General features: G+C 39.6%; 1 protein-coding gene across 5 annotated transcripts in view; it reads left to right on the top strand.

Moving 5' to 3' along the window:
• CNTRL (centriolin) overlaps positions 1–22,948 on the top strand; it is a 70,752-nt gene continuing 47,804 nt past the window's right edge. For 4 of the 5 annotated variants that reach the window (XM_053374614.1, XM_053374619.1, XM_053374617.1 and 1 more), the window contains exons 1-11: positions 1–242; positions 5,956–6,211; positions 7,854–7,987; positions 9,631–9,761; positions 11,728–11,869; positions 13,317–13,503; positions 14,839–15,032; positions 17,961–18,080; positions 18,300–18,522; positions 19,672–19,781; positions 20,419–20,613. In XM_053374614.1, the coding sequence (XP_053230589.1) occupies positions 6,061–6,211; positions 7,854–7,987; positions 9,631–9,761; positions 11,728–11,869; positions 13,317–13,503; positions 14,839–15,032; positions 17,961–18,080; positions 18,300–18,522; positions 19,672–19,781; positions 20,419–20,613 (1,587 nt within the window). In that variant the 5' untranslated portion in view covers positions 1–242; positions 5,956–6,060. Of the gene's footprint in view, positions 243–357; positions 541–5,955; positions 6,212–7,853; positions 7,988–9,630; positions 9,762–11,727; positions 11,870–13,316; positions 13,504–14,838; positions 15,033–17,960; positions 18,081–18,299; positions 18,523–19,671; positions 19,782–20,418; positions 20,614–22,948 lie in introns of those variants that run through there. The other variant, XM_053374615.1, reaches the window with a different exon arrangement.

Consider the following 22,948-nt stretch of genomic DNA (forward strand, 5'->3'; position numbering starts at 1 on the left):
CTTTTCAAGCCATCAAAGATGGCGTCGCCGGGCTGTTAAAAGGATCCGCTTGTCAGCGTGAGGCAAATCCTCACCGGCGAGCGCTGAGCCGCCGCCTTCCTGTTTAATTTCCATCAAGTCTCAAAACTGGAGGGAAGAAGGAAAGGGGAAGACGGTCGAGAAGACATATATATAAAAGCGAGCCGGGCCACGAGCGAGCCCGGCCGCGGCTCCCCCGCAAGCCCTCGATGTCAGCCGTGACGGTGAGGCTCGGCCCGCGCCCTGAGGGGTTGCCATGGCGACGGGAGTAATCAAAGCGGCGCCCTCAGGGAACGCAGGCGGGAAGTGGCCGTTGGGCGGCTGCCGTTGAGTGGCTTCGTCCCTTCAGCGCATCCAAGGGGGAAGGAAGAGTCGGGGCGTCCTTACTCTCTTTGGGGAGGTGTTTGGGGTGTCGGACCTCAGGGCCCCAACACAGGTTAAGGGAAGGAGGAAGGGTTAGTTTATTTTCTCTCTCTCTCTTTCTAGATATTTGAATATTTGGCTATTTGTTGACTTTTAGAAGTAAGTGGATGGGATGTTTTTTTAAATGTGTTTCTCTTTCCTCATGGTTTTAATGTATCTAAGTAGGCTTTATTGTCTGTCTGGTTGTAAGTGGTTTAGGGTTGCCGTGGGCAGGATCATTATACTGTAAATCGCCCTGTGCTCCTCAATTAATTAATCAATAATAAACAACGGGCAACTTTGATAAATAATAAATAAATAATTTCTATCCCACACACTTTCAGCATAAATTTATGTTTTAACAGGGTGAATGGTAAGAGTAGTTTCAGGGGGGTGGGGCCAGAGGAAGAAAAGGAACGAAATAAGCTCTGACCTTTCCTTTTTAAAGAGAAAGAAGCTCCGGTTGTGTGCACTTGTCACATATGCAATGACAAGTATTACTACAAGTGTTCATTTGTTAAGGTTTTGTTTTTGTTTTAAGTGTAAGTAAAGGTAAAGGGACCCCTGACCATTAGGTCCAGTCGTGGCCGACTCTGGGGTTGCGGCACTCATCTCGTTTTACTGGCCGAGGGAGCCGGCGTACAGCTTCTGGGTCATGTGGCCAGGATGACTAAGCCACTTCTGGTGAACCAGAGCAGCGCACAGAAACGCCGTTTACCTTCCCACTAGAGCGGTACCTATTTATCTACTTGCACTTTGACGTGCTTTCGAACTGCTAGGTTGGCAGGAGCAGGGACCGAGCAATGGGAGCTCATCCCGTTGTGGGGATTCAAACCGCCGACCTTCTGATCGGCAAGTCCTAGGCTCTGTGGTTTAACCCACAGCGCCACCTGCGTCCCTTCTGTTTTAAGTGTACCTGGTTATAATTGTTTTATCTGTAAATTGCCTTAAGATGGTGATTTATAAGGTGATTAATAAATCAATAATAATAGTTCCTACTGAGAAAACAGACCTACTGAAAATAATGAGCATAACTTACTTAGATCTGTTATTTTCAGTGGGTGTCCTCAGTGTAGAACTTAGCTGAATACAACCAAATCCTTTAAAATAAAGCACACTACATATCTTCCAGGGTTGCAAACAGAATACAGTCGTACCTTGGAAGTCGAACGGAACTTCAAAACGTTCAGAAACCAAAGCGCAGCTTCGGATTGGCTGCAGGAAACTCCTGCAGCCAATTTGAAGCCGCGGAAGCCCTGTCGGACATTTGGGTTCCAAAGAATGTTTGCAATCCGGAACACTCACAGGTTTGCAGCATTTGGGAGCCAAAAGGTCCGAGTACCAATGAGTTCAGGAGGCAAGGTATGACTGTAGTAAGACTGTAGTAAGAAAGAGAGAAGTGCAATTTAAAAATAATGTTCATAATAAAAAATACTCGCATTACATGTCAGTCTTCTTTTTAAAAAATAATCATAATAATTTCATTGCATATCAGTGCAATTTAAATATGATTATCCTATACCACTGTTTCTATGTCCTGCTAAATAAATAAATGATGATGATAAATAATAATAATAATAGAAAAATATTATTATGACCTTCCTTTTTCAAAAATCCTTTAAAGTAGAGATTTTTATCCCAGTCTGTGTCTGCCTTGGATTTGACATTGTTTTTACTGTTGATTTATTATTGGTGTTTTTATTGTTACTTTCTTCAAAGTGTTTCATGGGAAGCTATTCATAAATGAAATGCAATAATAATGCACACTAATGTAGCAAATTAAAACAACAAATTCAAGCAACAGCAGCCCTATTTTCCACCCAACTTTCTTGGTAATCCAGAAAAGATGAGGAACCCCACCCACAGGGGAGAATGAACTAAAGCTCCCGCTGAACTGATTCAGGTTTACCTGAGTATAGTATAGCACAGTTAAGAATCTCCAATGCAATCTACAGTGCATGTCTATTCAGGAGTAAGAACCATGGAGTGCAAGGAATTTATTGTCAATATGCGAGTATAGGATTGCAAGCCTTTCATGACAGACGTTTCATTGGTGAACAGACAGCATGCTAAGAGCTCGAGGCTGGTGTCTAGTTCCCAATTTCTTATGTAAAAAATTTAAATAGAGCAGCATGATTAAAAGAAGCAGTTCTTTTTAAGGATAGTAAATAAGCTGCCTCAAGAAGGTACTTGTTCTGCACACCAATATAATCACAGGGCTACCCTATTTCATACATCACAATGACCAGAAGCAACAGCATTTTCTCTGTTTAAAAGTGTTGTTTTTGCACAAGGGACTTTAATATTTAATATTTCATTCATGCCACACATGAATGAAAAACTGGGGATTTCCCACCCCAGAATAAGTGAAAACATGCACTACAAGAGGGAAACTCTCCTGTATGAAGCACAATAACATCATGTCCAGTCCAACACTGTTTTGATACAAGATGCTGTTAAACATAGCACCCCTATGCTAATAATACACATATAAATGAATAAAGAACTGGAGGTGTGCAGCCCCAAATAAGCTTTGGGCCACTGCAAATCCTACTCACACACACTCCAAAAAAAGCTTCCTCTAGGAAATGCCTTTGTATCACATGTGGCCCAATGCTTCTTGAAGAATGATTGGGATAAAGATGTAATAAATAATCTGCCCTTCTTTCAAGTGCCACATTGTTGGGGGAGGCTGTTCATGTTTCCCAGCTTCTTCAACCTCTCTGCTTTGAGCGTTTCATGTCTTCCATATTTTGGAGACAATCTACTTCTAGGAGCGTGTGGGATTGTGATGTACAATATGGTGATTGTTGTCCAACATCATATGGATATGAAAACAAAGTTCTGTCTGAAGTTACATTGGCTTGTTTTATAAAGCATCATCAAAAAGACAGCTCTTAAAAAAATAAACTACTCTGAGTGATGTGTCTTTTAATGATGCTTTCAGTAAACAAGGATAAAGAGCAGTATCAAACGAGTCTGAAGTATTTAACCACCAACCACAATGTTAAATAGCTAGGAAAGAAAAAGTGAAGATGAAAGAAAGATAATATGTGGGCAGATTAAACAAATCAATGAAGCTGTTTGCAGGATATGTAGGATTATGAGTATTAAAATCTAGGTGAAATAAATTAGAGCATGTATGACAAAAGGGTTTTTGTCAACCGAGCTCTACTCAGCAGGGCTTTTTTTTCAGCCGGAAGTTGCCAGAACACAGTTCTTGCACCTCTCAGGTGAGCACCTTCGCCATTCTAAGAGAACAAGGGAGGTGTTCATTGTAAGTTCCAGCATCTCTTTTTCTAGAAAAATAGCACTGCTACTCAGAGTAAACCCATTGAAATTAATGCATCTAAGTTACTTTTGTCCATTATTTCCAATAGTTCTGCACTGAGTGGGATTAGCATTGGCTAAAACCCAAAAAATACTCTTTTTTTGAATTTTCTTTTTCATCTCAGCCTCACAATGTTAGTTTTGTTAGTTATACAAGTGTTTAAGAAGCTAGTTAAAATAATAAATGTGCTATTCTTATCTTATAAAGAACCCATTGTTCGCAAGTGTTGCAGAGAGATTAAAAGATAATTCAGTCCTTGCCTGCAGACTCACAATCTAATAGACATGTATGAAAAAGAATGGGTAGGGGAAAGGAAAGAAGCTAATTTAGACACCAGTTCTTGATGTTCTTGTTCTCTCAGCATTAATACTATATTTCAGGCATGTCCAACAGGTCAATAGTGATCTACTGGTTGATCCCGGGGTGTTCCTGGTCAATCTATGGAGTTGGACGTCCCTGCTGTATTTGATCTGGAAAACTGAGCCTCCCTGCCTTTACATTCACACAAATAAGAAGCCTTTGGCAGAGACCAATTGGCTGTGCACACTCAGGGCAACTGGCAGTTGGAGCTGAGTGTTATTTCTGCCAGAGAGGACAGAAGCAAGCTCTGTGCCGCTTCTCCTTCTGCAGCCAATGAATTGGGCCACATTCATTTCTCTTTTGCCATGATGTGCTTCCTAGGAGAGGGGACACGGGTGGCACTTATGTCTAAACCACTGAGCATCTTGGGCTTGCTGATCAGAAGGTTGGTAGTTCAAATCTGCACGACAGGGTGAGCTCCTGTTGCTCTGTCCAACCTAGCAGATCAAAAGCATACCAGTGCAAGTAGATAAATAGGTACCTCTGCCATGGGAAGGGAAACAGCATTTCTGTATACTCTGGCTTCTGTCATGGTGTTCTGTTGCACCAGAAGTGGTTTAGTCATGCTGGCCACATGACCCAGAAAGCAGTCTGTGGACAAACACTGGCTTTCTTGGTCTGAAGTGAGATGAGCGCCACACCCCATAGTCGCCTTTGACTGAACCTAACCGTCCAGAGGTCATTTACCTTTTGCCTTACCTGCTTCCTAGGAGACAAGAGGTATGGTCTTCCCTGGCCATTGGATCCCTGACTGGTGGCAGAGGTTAAAGTGTACTTTCCTTTCCTTCTGCAGACTCATAGCAGCAGAGAATGTTAGGGAGAAGTACCTTAGCGTAGCAGTTTAATAAACAATGGCCTTGGTTTTAAGTTAGCTTTGGGCAATATGACTGGTTGCTTTGAAGAGCCTACAGCAGAGACCATATGAGTCATCAAAAGGTGCATGCTTTATATATCAAGTGAACTAAAATTAATGTTGTGATCTGCTTTTTGTTACTGTCCAAATGAGATGGCAGATAGTAGATGTGCTTTAGCAACAGAAACAGTTTGAACTGCCTTTAGGTATTCTTGGGAAGGCAATGTGTTATGTAACACAGGGTATTACATATAATACACACAGAGGGACACACATGCTGGGCACAAAACACTCTTAGGTGTAGACTTCCACCCTACAAATCTCAGTTTTAGTTGTTTGTTCTCTGGTGTATATGTGTGTGTGTTTACCATTTGTCATCTGTTTGCCTCCCATTTTGCTGAAACAGTTAAGGAGAAAACAGGCCTGATGTTTGCCATTCATGTTTATAACTGTAATAGGCAGGCAACTGACAATACTCTTCCTCAAGAAAGTAGTTGTAGGTGGAGGAATCTCTAAGGTAGTTTGCTTCTTTGGCTGGTTTTCTTATCCTACAACTCTAACAGAAACTGTTCATATAAGCTAAAGTGTTTCTGCACTAGTGGGGGTGGGGTGGGAAACCACAGCTTCCTGAAAGCAAACTGAGGACATGGTAAGTAAGCAAAGATAGAAGGCATGAAATTTGAGTTAGCTCTGGCTGCCTAGGCAAGTTGCACTGAGGGACGTGTGCACTAGTGGCTTTCCTTATTATTTTTTGGTTTATCCTCATTTTTAAAGTTCATTTTGTAAGTCACTTTGAGTTTCACTTTTTGAAAGAACAGTTAAAAATAAGGATGAAGAATGAGAGTTGTAAAAGCTCTGAAAGAAAGTTTCTTTAATGTTCATTTAACATAACCAATAATTAAGATCTGTAGATTACATTTGAGCAGCTATATGAATATTTTTATGCCCTTGGAAACGATTTAAAGAGGATCTTGTGTTTGTCTGCTTGTAGCTTTTCACCTAATACTATGCAGCATTCTGTGCAATAAGGAAAGGCCAGCCACAAAGAGCACCACTTAGAAAGAGACTGTTGTCTTCATCTCGAACCCGGAGTCCAATGTCTACTGTGAGTTCAAGCAGCAGGTCACCATCTCCATTGAGCAGACGAGGTATTCCAGCTACTTATCTGACAAAGGGGAAAAGGCATCAAGGAAATGCACCTGAAGAAAGTGATACAGGAATTCCCTCTGAATCTTCAATTGGACAAGGTATAGTAGTTAATAGCATTTTAAACTATACATTTTTGACATTTAGATCTATACATATGCCCGGATTTTATTTTGGTGGGGGAACAATAGAATATGGCTTTTGAACTAGCTTTTATTTCTTGATTGTTTGATAACTATGTATTCCACTATAGAGCACGGTATTTCCAGGCACCTCAACAAATTATAAAAATAAAAACAGTAATACCAAGATAAAATTTCATATAATAATAACACAGGAAAAAAAGAGTTAAAGACAGGAAATAACACAATGCCTTGTTTCACCTGGCATGAAAATGACATCAACAGAAGGTACCAGGTGATGCTCCCTAGGAAGAGCATTCCAGAAACTAATATCTATTTAGAGCATTTTGTAGATAATAAGAGCACAACGTGTTCTCAGGCAGGTGCAGCTGAGTGTGTTTAGAGGTGCCAGAGGGCCCACTAGAGAGTTCTTTTGTTCAGAACCGGAGGTCCTTCTCCATGTGCCCCATCCGAAAGAAGGTCAGAGGTTGGTGACACAGGAGAGGAGCTTTTCAGTTGTCCCAGCACACCTTGCCCCAAACTATGGCATGTTTTAATGTAGCAGCAAAAAGTTGTTGAAGTCAGCACCAGGCAGGGCACACTGAGAAGAACATGGTTGGTGAAAGGACCCTGAGTGAGTGACTGGGAGAAGAAAGGAAAGAGGTGGGAGGGTCCACCACTTTCTGTGTGAGACAAGAGTTAAGAGCTACCTTTGAGAGAGGACTTTCTCTATTTTTGTTTTTGTTAGATTAGTTTCTTTTATCTTGCTGTATTATTTGGAACTCTGGACTTGCCATGGTGGAGAACTTAGCTGCACCCATGTGGGTGGTAAGCTGCAGGCAGCAGTTTTCCCACCAGCAATAATTCACAGAAAGCTCTGAAAGGGGGAATTCTAGGCCAAAGACAAAGACTGGCAGCTTTGGAACATAGGATCTGGGTATGTTCATGTTGGGATAAGTGTTCTGTCAGGGTATGCCTGCTTGGTTTCAGTTGGGAGTGAAATCTAAGCATTAGGCCAAAAGGTTTCATGGAAAAGTAATTTTTAAGAATGCCTTTAAAGTAAGAGATGTTCAGGAAGAGAGTTCAGGAGAAGAAGTGAGGGGAAATGGAAGGAACCATAAAAAATAGAAAAAGAATTATTGAAAGATAATACCCTTCTTTGAAAAGACAATAACTGAACTTTTAAAACAGGGATGGAGAACCTGTGGCCCTCCAGATGTTTTGCCCTGCAGCTACTATCACCCCTGACTTTTGACCATACTAGCTGGGGCTAGTAGGAATCGGAGTCTAATGATATCTGGAGGGCTACATGTTAGGCACTCCTATTGTAAAGAGACATGATAATGGAAAGCAAAGGGGACAAATGGCAAGTTTGATGGTCAATAAACATAGACCATTATGAGGTTCATGATGGAAGTGTCAGTATCCAAAGTTATTAGCTCAGTGATAGAAACAACTCACTAATAGGTTTGCTTTGTCATACTACATATTTTATGAACATGCTAAAAGCACTTTTTAATGCAATCAGATATTTTGTCCTTTATGACAAAACTTTCAGTTGAATGCTTTTCTTTCTATTATTGTATTGTCACACACAGCAACACCTTATTGTTCATTTCAGATGACAACTGTATCAGTCCAGGTATCAGATACATAACTGAGACTCTTATCAAGAAGCTGTCCAAACAGGAAAATCTGGCACGCGTAACTACTCTAAATCTTTCCCTTGCCAAAGATGGGGGAAAGAAGTTTAAGGTATAATGTTTATTATTATTTTTCCTCTCACCTTTCCCCCTGATGGGACTCAGGGGAATGTCACACTTGTGTCTATTCACCTAGAACAAAAAAATTGTTGCATATAGAGCTACCACTGCACATTCCAATTTGCCTACAAAAACTACCCATAGAGTCCTTGACTTTATATCATGCCTTTTAAAAAGTATACAGTCGAATTTTTTATACTATATATTGCTGGTACTCCCTGTTCCAATGACTTGCTTCTGGGGCTATTTATCAAGGCAAATTATCCAGACCAGAAGAAGTGAATTCCCTAGCTTAGAGGTTTTATCTAAAAGCAATAACCTTTCTACAGCCCAAGCAAGGGTGGAAAACCAGGCTCTCCAGAATTTATATCGAGTAGTCAATGCAGAGCATTCATACAAATTGCAAATCACAGAGGCTGATGTTCTACACCTTTATTTCCTTCTGTGCCTGAAGAGAGTAGTGTAAACAAAAAGACCCCTAGTGAGTTCACTTGGCTGGATCCCATTCTGAGAGGGCAGGAGGCTCCCCAAATAAGTCCTGACACCATTTTAATAAACTAAATACAATAGCATATTTCACATTTCATTATAGACCAGGAGTTGCTAGTATGCCCTATATATGTGGGACTAAAACTCCCATCAGCCCCAGCCAGCATGGCCAATGGTAAGGGATAATGGGAACATCTAGAGGAGGTACCATGTTGGCTATCTCTGCAGTAAACCATAGTTAATGGTTTACCCTGAATATTGTTTCCCACTAGCACATGGAGAAAACAAAATAAACCCGTGACTTAGCATTATATTCCTGATTAAAGGACCCCAGTCAGTAAACCAAGAACAAACCATGACTCCAGTTCCTGATTTTGGGGGTAGTGTAACAAAGCATCATCCCTGATTTGAATGTAAAGCTACACCAGCAATTTGTTTCCTTCTAGCATGCGTTGGAAAGAGCAAAAATTGGCCAAGATCAGCACATTCACAGCAAACCATTGACTATAGTTTACCAGGAAGTGTGAATAAGACAATTGGAAGAAAAAATAAAACGTGGTGTCCTGTTGAAGAGAATTAGGCACAGCTTAAAATAACTTTAATTCAATTGAGTTCATTTGCTTAAAATGATGAGTAACCACATGGGTGTAGCCAAAGGTTTTTAGGGGAGGGAAGGTGCCCCTGCCCCAATTCAAATAAGTAAATAAAAATATTTAACTAACTAACCAATTGCATCACAAATAACTTGGTTCTGCGCCCCCCCCAACATAAAGTCTGCCACCCTAAAATAAATCGTGGCTATGCCCAAAGGTAAGCAGAAAACCTAGTAATGATGTCTTTCTTTGCAATTTCTTTCTCAGTAACAGACTGAGATAAAGCTGTTTTTTTACAACCGTTTTACATCTCTGAATTTGGCCACTTGAGAAGCTGCCTCCAAATATTTAAGATGCTCAAAATAAGTTTTTAAATGCCTCTTGGGTGAAACTTTAAAAAAAATTCAAAATCAGTTGGTACAATTACACTCAATTATTAATCTCAGTTGATAGCATGATTGTTTGTCAGCATGGCTCTGAAAAATAGAAGGCTACTGTTTTATCTCACTGTCAACACTATTCTAGTAGTTTTATATCTTGTGTATATTTTCAGTACCTAGAAAATCTCGAGAAGTGTGGTAAACTCGAGGTCCTCAATCTCAGTAACAATCTGATTGAGAAGATTGAAAAACTAGACAAACTTTTAAAGCTACGTGACCTCAATCTATCATTCAACAAAATATGGTAAGCAAGATTATAGCAAAATACTGTTTTCTTAGTATGGTGCATTAAAAGATTCATTGTTGCAAAATGTTGCTACATTGGGATTGTGAACCATGAAACAGGAACAGCTTCCACCAAAGAGAGAACTAAAAATAACCCAGGCTGTAGGAGTCTGTAGCTCTAGTGCTTTTGTTTTGGTCCTGGTACTTTTTTAGCAAAGCAGCTTTCATAATTTGATGCAGAAATGGCATCAAGGTATTAAAATCCTTCATGATTGTAGAGGTAGAACATGGGAAGCTGTCTTATGCCACGTTCTATACCACATTGGTTGTGTTCCTGCTCACTCTGGATATGTAAGTTATACCTTGGAAGTCGTACAGAATCCATTCTGGAAGTCCATTCGACTTCCAAAACATTCAAAAACCAAAGCGTAGCTTCCGATGTGTTATTGTGGGGTCCAAAGTCCCCATGGCCCCTAGGAATTGGCTCCTTTAGTGGTCAGTGGACTAGGGGGACTAGGCTAGTCCCCTAAATGTTCCCCTGGTGCCTCCTTCCCAAAGTCTGGGAAACTTCTGCCCAGCTTAAGGAGGCACAATGCTCCGACGGGTCCAGGATCCCTTTTGTTACCTTCCCAAAACCTGGGAATCTTCTGCTTGGCTTAGGGAGGGAGGCGCAGTGCTCACATACATGATGTCCTCCCCACAATTACTCTCTCAAGCTGGCACCTCTGACCTTACTGTTGCCCTACAGAAAATTTTGCTGCATGCCACTGCTTTGAAATACCCAGCCAGATGGGCAGGGTATAAATAATAAATTGTTTGTTTGTAGGTCAGAGCGAGAACATAGATTTGCAGACCAGGTATTACCAAGTGTCTGTATTTAAAATGACAGGCTGCAATCCTAACCCCATTTACCTAGGTGTAAGCATCATGGAATATGATAGGACTTTGGATGACACCGGTTTTCACTGTCAGGCTGCAACACTTCAGAATAGATATGTCTAGGATTGCAGAGTTAGCTCTGTGAAGTTAAGTTGCCTAAACCTGAATGCTACCATTTAACTATCTTTTTGGATCAGGCTGCCCATTGATTTCTACACACTACATTTGATGCAACTTCCTCACTTGGTGAAACAGCTTTTCTATGATGAAATGTGGATTAGAGCAATGAGTTGTGTGGGTTTTTTTAAAAACAGCAACAACACCAAGGCATAACAACGCAGGCATGATAAACCTTTTCAAACGAAAGCAGAGAAGGGCACAAGCAATTTCCCTCCTACCATATGCTGATTAGAATGGTATAGTTTTTGGAGCGTAAAATAGAACCTTTCCAAACAGTCAATAGTATTTACAATAATATTTTAATGAAGTTTTGCTTAACATTCCTGAAAATCCACAACAATATTGCAACAGTTTTCTGATTTCAGAAATTTTATTTACTGGCATAGAATCTTGATAGCTATCGTTTGTCCTCCCTAAATAAATGTTTTATTCTATATTTGTTTTAAAATGGCAAAATGAAAACAGTTATGCAAACACGAAACCAGGTATCAAGCCGAAAAGCTGCATGTAGTTTTGGAGGAACTCAATTTACATGAAATAATCATTTATCAAACATCTATTGTAATTGCATCTTACTCTTTCTTGTGCTTGCTGTAAATTTAATTCCTCAAAGCTTTTTGGCTTGGAGTCTCATTTTCTGCTTGTAGACTAAACAAAACATACTTTACAGATGCAGAGCACTAGGATTCCATGACTCCAAATCCAAAGGTTTAGGAAGAAATAGTAGAATATTCAACAGGTCTCCAGTGTTTGTGGCTAAGCCTTTTAAAAAACTATGAAGCCAGATGTGAGCACGTATGAGAGTTGTTCCTGGTTTTAGAAATCATGGTTTGAAAATGTTCCCTGTGTCCTAGGAGAAACTTAAAGGTATACAGATGTTGTTCATCTTATAATATATAACTTCAATATTTCTCTCTGTTCACCAGTAAAATAGAAGGTATTGAACATCTACAGAATTTACAGAAGCTGAACCTTGCTGGGAATGAGATTGAGCATATCCCAGCATGGGTAGGGAAGAAACTCAGGTCCTTGCGCATCCTGAATTTGAGAAAAAACAAAATATCATCAGTAAGTGATTTCAACTTGGAGCGATGCTTGCAGAACACTCCTTGTTTTTGGATTTTAGTTGTTGTCTGCTTACTTCTTTCTTTAAGCCTTTTCCTTAAGATAACACTTATAGACATTTGAAAATCGCTGTCTCTGTAGAAGATTGATAATAACCATGTGTACCAGTTAGCTAGATTTAATTATTATTTCTTTACTTTTAAAGAATGAGCCTTCCAAGCACCTGTGAATGCTTTCATCTGGTGAAAAATCACAGAAATACATGATTTTAAAGGAAGATAAGATGAAGTAGGGTACATTTCTCATGTGAGGAAATGTAAAGAGGACTAGAAAATGAGAGACAATCATATAGTTCCAGCAATTTTTCCATAAAGCCAGGAGCAAGTGTCAGTGTGAGGATTTCCCCCCAGAGATTCCCACTGTATGATGATTAGAATTATATGTTGACATATGCTAAGGCAGTAGCTTGCAAAACTATTTTCCAGAAGACCTTTGGAGCTTTTCAGGAGTTCTTCAGTGAGAAGATTAGTAATTCTGGCTGAGTGCCCCTGATAGGCACATTGCTCTCCAGTGGCACTCTCTCCAGCAATGCGCAGCTGGAGGAGAGTGGGTGTGTTCTCCATCCAAGTGGAGAACAATAAGGTTGTATATATCAGTTCCCTGTATGAGCTTAGTGACTGTCCTAGAATTTATCATAGAGTGCTACGTGGAGCACTGAGATTCCATAACAGTCACATTAGAATGCCCCAGCAGACACAATATGCTAAAGGATTCCTGAAGTTTTTTTTTAACCTATTGAACTGAGGCCTTTTGTCTTCATTCAGGTCCATGTATCACAGATGTTGGGATCCTTTGACCATCAGCCCCAGCAAGCATGGCCAGTGGGTAGGGATGATGGGAGTTGCAGTTTAGCAAAATCTGGAGGGTCAAAGGTTCCCCACACCTGATATATTTTCTTCATTTTAACTAGGGCTGAGTCAAAACTATTCAGTTTTGCTTTAATTTTTGGATGTGCTTCATTGAATTATTTAAGCTTAAGACCTTCACAAAGTTTCTTGCACCATTAGAAACAGCCCTTGGAGGCATTTTGTACAATACTCTGAACAATACTTGTGTTTAGGACTTGGATGAAAACTAGAGAAACAGTTCTGATGGGGGGGCATATCTCTTCATGGAAAGATGCGCCCTTGTTGGGAACACATGTTTCAGCACTCAAATGAAATCTCCTAACATTTTGACTCAGGAGCTCTGGTGTTTTTTTGCCTTTGTGTAACACTGTTAATGCCTTGTTATCACTGACACAGTATGATTTCACTGGTCTGGGTTCAGTTTTAACATAAATAATTGACTTAATATTTTATGTTAGATTATGTGTCTATAAGCAGAAAATGGAATATGTTTCATGCTTCAAAGAATATCTAATTCTTGTACCTCCCCTCCTTTCTTTCAGCTCCATGAGGTAGCTAAACTGAAGTCTCTTAAAGACTTGACTTCTCTGTTTCTGGCAGACAATCCTGTTGTAAACCTTCCTCATTATCGTCTGTATACCATTTTCCATTTGAGGTCACTGGAAGATCTTGAGGGACAGCCAGTGACAAACCATGACAGAGAAGAAGCTCTTGAGAGGTTTAATTTAGGTAAATATGATAATCATAGGATTATAAAACAACAGTTCTAGCTAATACATGTCTACTCATTCCTGTTGAGATCTTACACGATGAGGGGCTGGAAGAATAAAGGAAAGCTCTCAGCTGAAAGCTGGGAGGGTCCACCACTTTCTGTGTGAGACAGGAATTAAGAGCTACCTGTGTGAGAGGACTCTGCATGTTCATTTTCTTTAGTTTATTTTTTTAACTGTATTGTATGGTTTGTCAGAAGCGGCTTAGTCATGCTGGCCACATGACCCGGAAGCTGAACGCCAGCTCCCTCGGCCAGTAAAGTGACATGAGCACCGCAACCCCAGAGTCGTCCATGACTGGACCTAACAGTCAGTGGTCCCTTTAACTTTACCTATTATAAGTACAGTAAAAATGTTTTAAATCTTGCCAAAAAAAGGAAAGTGAGAAAGCCATAATAAACATGAGTAACAACAATTACTTGGGAAGCCATGGTTGGATGTGACTCTTTTTATTGTCTTATTGGCAGCACACATGGGTAGTTTGTAAAGAGACCTAAGATTCAAAATATATAGGCAGTAGATATAATTTTACTTTGGGAGTATCACATCTACGAAAAGCACAAGGCATGTTCAGGCGTTCACTTGAGTATGTGAATCTGAATCTTTAAATGAAAGGGTGGATCTGAACACAAATCCTGCCTCCAACATCCCTACCACGTGTGGCCCTGCCTCATAAGTCCCCAATGTTCTCTGTGTTGAGCAGAGACAGTTGTTATTCCACAGTCATAAACCATTCAGAAATAGGTTGGCTCTTCCACTTATTCATATAGGCCAGGCTTCCTCAAACTCAGCCCTCCAGATGTTTTGAGACTACAATTCCCATCATCCCTGATCACTGGTCCTGCTAGCTAGGGATCATGGGAGTTGTAGGCCAAAAACATCTGGAGGGCTGAGTTTGAGAAAGCCTACAATAGGCAGAACTTATGCAAATAAGCTTTGGAATCTTTGTCCTTGGCAGTTAGAAGGACAACTGCTCTTTTCTGACCTGTCTGCTGTGTGGTGACAGGGCTTCAGAGGAGTTCCAGCTTCCCTGACTTTTTTAAAACAACAAGTGTGAGGGTGGTAGGTATCTTCTCACCTGAACCTAGATTAGATTGGATGGGAAGACCTCTTCCTTCTGTCTATTAAACTGTGAGACTTGGTGTTGATTTTATGCCCATCAAGTAATTTGCACGCTTTAACCACATGCATCTTTGGGAAAAGCCACTAGTGTCTTTGGTTTCCTTTTCTGTCAGTGATCAGTAAATGTAGCAAAAGGAGTGTATATGATTTGCTGATTTGCCTTATTCTGCAGAAGAGATAGAAAATCTAGAAAAGGAGTTGGAGAAAACTGTGAAAGAGTTGGAAGACCTTAAAACCAAACACTCTGACCTGGGTGAACAACTTCAGCAACAAGATGACCTTAACAAATCATTAAAACAAAAAAATCTGCAACAGAAACAAAGCTGTCATGATCTGGAAAGTGAAATAGAGACACAAAATGAGCTGGTAAAGCAACCTTGGTTCTTAAAATCCCAGTAGACTGTTGAATATCTCTAGAAATTTCTTATGGCATTGAATGATACTGTTTTGAGGAGGACACTAGGTTAACATTTACAGTGTGGTAGTACAATTGACTCCAGTAGGACTACAGCAGTACAGTCGTACCTCGGGTTACATATGCTTCAGGTTACAGACTCTGCTAACCCAGTTAAGAACTTTGCTTCAGGATGAGAACAGAAATTGTGCTCCGGCGGCACAGCAGCAGCAGGAGGCCCCATTAGCTAAAGTGGTGCTTCAGGTTAAGAACAGTTTCAGGTTAAGAATGGACCTCTGGAACGAATTAAGTACTTAACCCGAGGTACCACTGTATATCAAGTAATGGGAATAATCTCATTATTTGGCTTTCTATTTGGTTTATCTGACAATAGCCATTATTATATTATCATTATATTTGTATGTGTTATGTTTAAAATTATTAGAAAGCTAAATGTTTTCTAGCCTTCTTAGTACACATTTTTTGTCTTCAGATAGATGGATTTAAATGTTTTCTGGTTGGGCATTAAGCCATGTGTTCTGTTGTTGCCATAAATCCCATTGTATCTATGGTTTATTTCTAACATTCAATGTGCTTCTGAACAGAGCCCCAACTTTTATTTCTGGATGTAAAATCCACAGGTGGTTTGGTGGATTTTGTATGCAGAAATGAAAAATTAGGATTGTATTTAAAAACCTTAATGGCTAATTAAGCTTTGAGTTTCTTTATTAAATCATTATTTGTCATGTCTGCAATAATTACTGGGAGTTAGGTCTTCCCTTTTAATTAAGATTCTTCAGAGCTGGGCTTAATGAAAACTGGCTTTGTAAGGTGTGTGTCTTTATGACCACGCTGTCATTATCCCACTGAAATGAATGGGAGCTAGATTTTTTCAATGGATTGTATTCAGTAGATAACACACACATCCAATTGAATAAACAGAACAGACAGTTTAATCTTATTAGTATCTTGATCTGGTAATGTATATTTTTCAGCACTGTCTTCTCTTGTCCTTCTGGTGACTGATTTAGTTTGCTCCTCTTTTCGTTTAGCCTGTATCTTGTTTTGTTTGATCCATTTCCTTTATTGCTGACTGAGCCTTTATTCTTCACTAAAGGTAGCCTCTGTGTGTATAAGCTTGACTACACTTTTTTTTGGCTGCAATCCATAGTGCTTCTTTGCATGGTCCTGTTTCGAATTATTCAATAATGTGAAAGCTGTACTTGTTTTATCATTATTTGTTCACCAAAAACACTTCCCTGTGTCAAATATTTTTCTAAATTAGAAGTTGTGCATGGTGTTGGATACTTTGATTTAGAAATCTAATTCTTTTCCTTCTTCCAATCTTTCCTGTTTCTACCCTTTTCTCTCCCCGTCCCTTCAGTTCTTCCTACTGCTACCTATTGGAACCTTGCTGCATGCTCTCCTTCAGGTATCCAACAATAAAACAGTCAAAAGAGAGAGAGCACCCACTTCTCTTCCAGATAAACGAAAATAATAGGATAGTTTCAAATTGGGACTTCTTATGTTTCCATCAGTCTGTTTGGTTCTTCAAATATATTTGTGATTATAGGTAAAGGTACATACAGATTTAGGTGGATCCAATGCATTTATGATTCTTAAGCATTGTTTGTTTTCCATATTTCATGGTTAGGCACAAATCAATATATGAAACCAAGGTTTGCGTGAGTTGTGGTTAAGTGTTATAGTTGCACTTGATCAAGTCAAAGTTAAGGCAGTTTCTCCATCAGAAAAGAGGAGTTTTCTGATGGCAGTTTTCTAAGGCAGTTTTTTCTAAGGCAGTTTAGGTGAAAGAAGATTCCACCTAAACATTAGGAAGAACTTCCTGACAGTAAGAGCTGTTCGACAGTGGAATTTGCTGCCAAGGAGTGTGGTGGAGTCTCCTTCTTTGGAGGTCTTTAAGCAGAGGCTTGACAACCATATGTCAGGAGTGCTCTGATGGTGTTTCCTGCTTGGCAGGGGGTTGGACTTGATGGCCCTTGTGGTCTCTTCCAACTCTATGATTCTATTATCACTCATAGTAAGAAGGTCTCCCGGGTGGCTCTGGAGTATGCATGAACTCTGGGGCAGGATGAGCTGCAGTTGACTGTTAACCAGGCTTAGGCTACAAACCATGGTTTGTGCTTTCCATCATCAAGTATTATATCTGCAGAAGGCAGTAGTCCCAATACAACTTACATGCAAAAAGTAACTGGAAAAATATGACCAAGACAGCATTTTTATTTTTGTTGTGTTCTGCTAGCTTCTAAAAGTAAAAGAGGAAAAAAATGCTAACAGAGTAAGTGCCTCATTCTATTCAGTTCAGAAAAATGGAAATAATGAGGCTAGAGCACTTGGTGCCCTATTTTTATTTTAGTATCAGATTTGTCAATATTTGAATACTACAGTAAAGTGAATGACTGGTTAATTCTTTTTTATTTTGAGTGTACATGTATTTTCAGCATTGTGCATGACATACCATTTGCAGATACCTTAACGTGATTTGCATTAGATAGTAAATTGTTGTGATGCAGCAAATCTTGCATACAACTATTGCCAGCCGCTCCATAGCAGACAAGCCACTCCATAGCTGACAATTTGAAAAGACTCGAAGTGCATGCTTGGACTGGCTTGCTTTGTCATGGCCGGTGTGTGTGTGTGTGTGTGTGTGTGTGTGTTTTGTTTAACTATCTGTATAAATGCAACATCTAAAGCAAAATGCATTTTGTTATGCAAGTCTGACTAGTGTACCCTGTATTTTTACTATATAAAGATGTTTGTGTTGTGTCACTCATGCATGGATCATATAGCGACCCATGACACTGGCATTCCATTTAAATATATTTGTTTATAAGACACAATTTGTTAACCTTTTGTTTGTTTTTTTGTTTGTTTGTTAGCTAAAGCAGAAGACGGTGGAATTAACCCGAGCCTGTCAGAAACAATATGAGCTGGAGCAAGAGCTGGCTTTTTATAAGATTGATGCCAAGTTTGAACCATTAGGTTATTATCCAATAGAGGTAATTATTTGAAAATAGTATTTTCAGTTTTAGAGAGCCTACTTGATCCCAAACATGTGCTGCACATCTGAATCAAAGTACAAAATCAGAACTGACACTCTGTTCCCCTCCTCAACTCCAAACTGATGGTGAGGATGGTAGAGGAGCATATCTCCAGTTGCACTAAACTGCCAAGGCACTCCAGTCTGGCTGAATTTGTACTATTATGTCCTATTTCAGGATGTTGAACTTGATGATGTACCAGGTGAAAGCCCTTACATTGGGAAATCTAGATACAAAAGGAACATGTATGCTGTAGAAGGCTATATCCCTAGCAAGGCTCAGAAGATGCAGATGGGAAATCTGGAAGAAGCAGAAGAACAAAAGATTCAGAAGCTGAAACTGAATATTCTTCAGTCACTAGATGCACAACTAGAAGAAAAAGAGAGAAAGGTTAAAGGAGGTACTTCCAACTTCCCCTCCCCTTGCAAAGTTAAATGTAGAAAACCTTTCACTCTGTGTATTGTCTTCCATCTGATGCTCTTGATTTCTGCTGAATGTTAAAGCTGACAGTTAAATTACTAACTCAACAGCATCTGAGTATCAGTCTAGTGAGGCGAGGGCTGAGGTGACATTTGAATACAAGACTTCCCAGTTTACACTCCTAGCCATTACAGTAGGTTTCAGTAGGCCAAAGGAATGGGTTTTACCAAAGCAGCTTCAGATCTCCTTCAAAGTGGAGCAGTTCAGCAGTTTTAGGCCCTGAACTTAATGGTCTAGAGGGGTGGCCATATGTGTTACATCAGTGTTATGTTAAAGCAAAATCCAAACAAGTTTGCCAACCCTGATGAAAAGGAAATGCTCTGTGCATGTTCCACAGTTCAAAGCCAAATCATGGCACCATCATGACTACAGAAATAAAATGTGGCTTGCTTCTGCCACCCCAATTGTAAACACTTCTACTTGGGAATAAGAATCATTTGGTTATGGAAAAGGATAACATGTTTATCTAGTAACAATAAATAACCATGTGCAACCATGTACAAGTGTAGTCGGTTATCTCTTGATTATAAAACATTTTACAATATAATAAGAAAACATGCTGTAGCAACCAGAAGCAGGCCAGGTACAGTACTGGACCTGTTTGCCACTGTCATCCTCATCTGCTGTTCTCTGGGTGGTTATTTGGGGCCCCAGATTTAGTCCCAAGACCCAGCTCTAGTCTGCACTATTATTCAGTCACTTGAATGCAACTCCATTCAAACTGGCTCACAATTGACCTTTTTCCTAACACCTTCCTAATTTTTGACCTGCTAGATCTCATTCAGTAAATCTATGTAAGCATATACATAAAAGACTACATATAATGCAATCCAAGCCTGCTCAGAAGCAAGCTCCATTGCCTTCAATTGAATTTATTTCCAAATCAGTGTATATAGCACTATAGCCTAAAAGACTTGCAGCATCCACAAACTTTCCTGTGCACTTCCCTGCATTGTGACCGCTGCTTTCTACCCTTCTGGAGACATTCACCATAACTGCAACATATGTCCATGTTGGCACTGGATAGCTGCAATTGGCATGTCTTTATCATTGTTTCTCATTTTCCCAGCCCAAGAAAAATTAACAGAATTGCTAGGTGAAGTAGCCAATGCAGAGCACCGTGTTTTAAAAGCAACAGAGGAGCTTAAACTAGTCCAAGATGTTGTGGCTCAGAAAAAGGTATGTATATAAGCCTCTACTCCCCTGCTAGGTTCTTCCCTAGAGCATTCTGTACATATTTATAGGCACAAGGTGAAAACATTTCTCTGTAACTATGGCCTTTTAAATGTGTTTGTGGGAGGGGGGTATTGATTCATTTTTGTTTCATTCTGTATGTTGTGTTCTCAGTTTGTATTTTTATGTTGTATACACTTTAATGCAGTATACAAATTTAATAAACAACAATGTGGCAATAAACTGAAACAATTGAAAAGACCTGTTTATTTTTTTGTGCATAATTGCCAAATTTCAAGCATTCCAATCTAATGCTTTGGGGCTGCACAGTAAAGCTGCATACCTTATTCCAACACTTGGCCATATGTAGCACTAAGGAAAAAGGCAGATTTTCATAGATGATAACTTTTCCCTGTGAAATGCAGTGATAGACTGATAGCTCTGTAGATGTTTACTTGAGATGCATTGGCTGCATTGGGACTAACATCTACGTAAGCATTTATAGAATTGGGCCCACACTGCAGAATTCAAGTTCACAAGGAAAATCACTGAATCGTATTTTTAAACCATACAGCTTGTGTAGTCTCTGAATCCTTTGTATCTCAATCTTAGTTAGGTGTGTTTTCTGTTTGTTCAAATCTAGATGTCAGACGTGGAAAAGGATTGTCTTAGGCAAGAGCTAAGCAACAAGATACTTCTCCTAAATCAACTACGAGAAGAAGCTCTAGAACTAGAGAAACAGATGGAAAGGCAGCAGGAAGACATGGCCAAAAAAGAGAAGGAGTTAGAAGAACTGCAGCGTTTTATGGATTCTCTAGACCCTGAAGATCCAAGACATGTAAGTTTTACACACACATATATACATGAATTCAATATATATAGTATTAATAGGAAATGCCAATTAAATTATTGAATAAATATCCAGTTAGCAGGAATAAAATTAGAATCTAATTTTGTTTGAGTAATAGAGTAAATGACACTGTGCCCACATGATTGTAGGAAAAGAGTTCTGCTAAATTTCAGTGGAGTATCTTTGCCCATTAAAATATATTTTTTCTAAAGAATTGTTTCAAAAATATTTAATAAACGTATACAGTGTTTGACATTTAACTAGCACATTACTGAAACATCATCAGAAAAGTTCATAGGTTTGGATGCAATTCCCTAGGTTCTTTCCTTCATATAATGAAACAAGCTTCATTTATGAAAAGAAAATATATGCATTCATGGGGTGGTGAATATGTATTAGTACTGCATCTTAGGGTGATATTATTATTAATTTGATCATTTTATGTTTTTATTTATTTTATATGGTACAGAAGATACATTTTGAGAAAATCATTGCTACCACAGTAAACAATAAGCAACATGTCCCAATAAAATTACTAACTTTGGTCGTGCTATGTAATCAAGTTGAATTAGATTACTCTAAGAGATTATGCCATATTTTCCCATGCGTATTGGGTGGATTCCTGACATAGTCTGAACAATTTATATATTAAATAAACATTTGCCCTATGTTATAAAAGGAATAGGAATTGTGTTTGCCCTTTGCTGCTCAGTCCTAACATGTTAATTTCTTAGCCAATATTATTGTCCATATTCTGGTGTACCAAGAAGCAATGTTAAGCCCAGTGCCAGTTTTCCAACAGCCAAGGCAATTAATTTGATATTGGAACTCTGGGGTCCTGGTCACGACATTTTCAAGTAATAAATGGATTGGAAGCAAGCTATTTCAAGGTCTGCTTCTTTCTCTATCTGGTATGGAGAGCCTCTGGCCCACTGGGCCTTTTTCATCCATACCCAAACAGTCTTCCTGAGACATGCTTGCTTCTTCCATACTATTCTGCAGAAATCTAGCCATACAGGAATACATCTCTTCCTACATGGTCAGTTTGTTTTATTTTGGGTGTGTGACAGGAGTTTCCCTTTCTCTGTGCACAGCAAACAAATGCAGAAAGAGATTTCCTGCCTAGTCAGCTTGCTATGTTTCATCTCTAGGCATTGAGAAAGGAGATACAGTCATACCTCGAGTTAAATATGCTTCAGGTTGAGCATTTTCAGGTTACACTCTGCAGCAACCCAGAAGTAACGGAACGCATTACTTCCGGGTTTCGCCACTCGCACATGCGCAGACGCTCAAAATGACGTCACACGCATGCACAGAAGCGGCGAATCGCAACCCGTGCAGACACACAGTCATGGGTTGCATTCTACTCAGGATGCGAACAGGGCTCCAGAACAGATCCCGTTCGCATCTAGAGGTACCACTGTACTTTTTTCCCAGGCCTGCCTGCCTTCTCCAGAAGGAATGTTTGGGTGGCCTCAGGGACCCATTCTACATTGTTCTTTTAAAAGCATAGCTGCAGTCTTTCAGATCATGTGACAGATAAAAAATACCATGTGAGAACATTCCAGATAATGGACTATGCATGCTCAAGATGGTCAAACAGCCATCCTCAGTCTGCATGGCAAACTGCTTTTGAAACTGAGTATGGAGATTTGCTATTCCAAAAAAAAGTCAAAATGTTCCACAAGGTTCACCTAATAGCTCTTTGTATTCTGGCCATTATCCTTTTTAAATCAATGTGGGAAGCTGCCTTATACTGAGAAAGTCCACTGTGCCATATAACTCAATACTGTCTACATTGACTGGCAGCAGTTCTCTAGGGTTTCAGGCAGCGGCCATTTCCAGCCCTACCTGAACATGCTGGTGATTCACCCTGGAAGCTTCTGCATTCAAAGCAGATGCTCAGCCACTGGGCTATAGTCCTCCCTCTATTCAGGTGCTTATATTACCCTCACATGACATTTCAATCCATATTCACACACAAATATGATTCATTTGTGCCCTTGTCTTAAGAAGCAGCCATGTGGCATGACCCTAAGCATGTTTATGCTAAGTAAGCCAACCAAGCTCAGTATTATTTGTTATTAAACATATTTTTTGAGCTATTGCAGATGAGTTTGTGGTTTTTTGAAATAGTATGCACAAAGTCTTATTTCTCAGGAAAAGTTGGTGCAGTCTGCTGCACATCCTAGGCTAAGTTCTAACCTCACATTGGTTAGAAATATTTTAGCAGGACAGAAACAAGGAGAAGTAACATATTTCCTTCTCTCCGCAAGGCAGCATGTGATGCAGACACACCCTAAGAGAAAAATTGTCATTCCTT

Source organism: Podarcis raffonei, chromosome Z (genome assembly GCF_027172205.1).
Source record: "Podarcis raffonei isolate rPodRaf1 chromosome Z, rPodRaf1.pri, whole genome shotgun sequence".
NCBI lineage: Eukaryota > Metazoa > Chordata > Lepidosauria > Squamata > Lacertidae > Podarcis > Podarcis raffonei.